Source organism: Triticum urartu, chromosome 6A (genome assembly GCF_056163025.1).
Source record: "Triticum urartu cultivar PI428250 chromosome 6A, HENAU_Tu73, whole genome shotgun sequence".
Taxonomy (NCBI): Eukaryota; Viridiplantae; Streptophyta; class Magnoliopsida; order Poales; family Poaceae; genus Triticum; species Triticum urartu.
In genome coordinates, this window is record NC_141878.1 from 95,936,583 (window position 1) to 95,939,024 (window position 2,442).

Consider the following 2,442-nt stretch of genomic DNA (forward strand, 5'->3'; position numbering starts at 1 on the left):
AAAAATCCTGCCGTGTGTGGCGAGAAGGTTGCAGATCGCAAGATTATCAAACTCCTTCCCATTGTCTGTTTGCAACGCATGGATGGGACGCCCAAACTGCGTGGAGACATAAGAGTAGAAAATGGTGAGACTGGCAACAACATCCAACTTTTGCCGCAACGGGAAGGTCCACACATAGTGTGAAAAATCATCAAGTATAATAAGATAATAAAGATAGCCCGTGTTACTTGCAACAAGAGAGGTCCAAACATCACTATGAATTAACTCAAACGGGTATGATGCAACATGCGATGAAGTACTAAAAGGAAGAAGAACATGTTTGCCGAGGCGACAAGCATGACAGGTGTGATCGTCAATCTTATTATACATGAAGGAAAAACTCCAAAGAATATGACGAAGGGTGCCGGTGTTGGGATGGCCGAGACGGGCATGCCAAAGGTCCACTCCGGCGGAAAGTGCCATGGGTGCCGCGATGGAGGAGGTGGATGAGTGGACCGAGTAGAGCTCGTTGGGGCTGTCACATCGGTGGAGCACCATCCGGGTACGGGCATCCTTAACAGAAAAGCCAAACATGTCAAATTCAACGGTGATGGGATTTTCACGTGTAAGAGAATGAACGGAAACAAGGTTTTTAATGATGTCAGGAGAGACAAGTACGTTAGAAAGATATAATGGCATGGAGTTAGATGGAAAAGCAGCATGACCGACATGAGTAATGGGCATGGAGGAACCGTCGCCCACGGTAATGCGAGCAACGGTGTGAATGGGGTGAGTGGCAATAAGGTTACCGTGGTTGGCGGCCATGTGAGTCGTGGCTCCGGTGTCCTTGTACCAGTCACCACCGCCAGTGTACTGCTGTGGCATGGGGGCGGTGTGGAGGGCCGCTAGAAGCTCGGGGTCCCAAGGCATCGGTGGGAGTGCCGGAGCTGACGGCTGCGGCTGTGGGGGCGACGCCGCGAGGAGCGGTGGGTACTCACTGGACGAATGCAGTCCATAGGCCGCGGAGGGGCCGTAGGGCAGTGCGGGCATGCACGGCTAAGGAGCCACGCGAAGTGCCTGATGAGAGGCCGGGCGGGCGCCGAAGAAGCCGGGGACGGGGCGCGTGGTACGGGCATGGAGTACGTGTGAACAACCCCCGTCCAGGGGTTCTGGCCGGCCTGCCAGGGCGCCGGCGGGAGCTACTGTTGTTGCTTGCGGCCGCCACGGCCACGGTGGCTACCGCAGCACTCGGCGAGTGGCGGCTGCGGAGCCGGCTGCTGCTGCGGGTAGGGGAACCCGGGCGGCGGTGGCGCCTAGAAGGGGCCTGGTCCAAGCCGCGACTGAGGCCCTGGGGCAGTGGGCGGCATGCCACCGCGGGTACCGGCGGTGAGGGCCATGTGAGTGGCCCTTGTATGCGACATCTGCATCCTCCTCTCCTCCAGCTTCAGGTACACCACGATCTTGGGGAAAGTCGGGTTGGTGATGAGGGGGATGTTGGAGGCGGCGTTCCCGAAGTCGTCGTTCAGGCCGGCGATGAGTATGCTGAGAAGGAGCTCGTCGGAGATCTTCTCACCGAGGTCACGGAGCTCGTCAACAAGCTTCTTGAGGCGCATGCAATAATCGTCAACGGACGAGTCCTGCTGCTGGCACCCAAAAACTCACCGTGCAAGAAAACCTTGCGCTGGAGTGTGTTGTCGGTGAAGAGGCCGTTGAGCTTGGTCCAGACGGCATGAGCGTCATTCTCGGTAGAGACCACCGTGTGGAAGAGGTCCTTCGAGATGGTGGTGTAGAACCAATGGATGAGAGTGGCGTCGATGGTCATCCACTCCTCATCGTCCTCCATGAACCGAGAATCCACGGAGCCATCAAGGTGATCCCGATTGTACTCACGGAACACAAGGGAGAAGTACGTCTTCCAGGCATAGTAGGTGGAGGTGAGATGATCGAGGACGACGGGAACCCGACCGAGGATGTTGAGGTTGCGGATGATGACGGGGTCGGGGCCGGCGAATGGGGTGGTGCGGTTGGTGCGAGTGGTGCCGTAGGAACCGGGGGAAGCCATGGGTCTGGGAGGGGAGGTGGTGCAGCACTGCACGGGGAGGGCAGCGCGACGAGGGAGAGGCGGCGTGGCATGGCAGAGGCGGCGCGGTGAGGGGCGGCGCTGCTAGGGTGGCGGCGCGGTTAGGGCGTGGTTAGGGTTAGGGTGGCCGCCAGGCGTGGAGTGGGCGGCGGCTGGACACGGGTGGCGGCGTGACAGCGTGGAGACACGGCGGCAGCGACGGCATGGTGTGATAGCAGCGGCGTGGTGCGGCGGCGGCAGAGGGTTAGGGTTTAGGATCGGAGGTCTGATACCATGTTGGAAACGAAAGTTTTGGCAATGCGACTCGATGTATTGATCGGTGCATAGTGCATGTATATATGGAGTACAAAGTGGGAACAACCTCAACTGTACAATGACTAGGA

At 58.4% G+C, this 2,442-nt stretch overlaps 1 protein-coding gene across 1 annotated transcript; it reads right to left on the bottom strand.

Moving 5' to 3' along the window:
• Positions 1 to 1,292: 1,292 nt before the first annotated feature.
• Positions 1,293 to 2,041, bottom strand: LOC147964195 (uncharacterized). The gene is made up of 2 exons (XM_087529873.1): positions 1,655 to 2,041; positions 1,293 to 1,622 (listed from the first exon to the last, which is right to left on the bottom strand). Exons 1-2 carry the CDS (start codon positions 2,039 to 2,041, stop codon positions 1,293 to 1,295), a joined length of 717 nt encoding a protein of 238 aa, XP_087385999.1.
• Between the last annotated feature and the right edge of the window lie 401 nt (positions 2,042 to 2,442).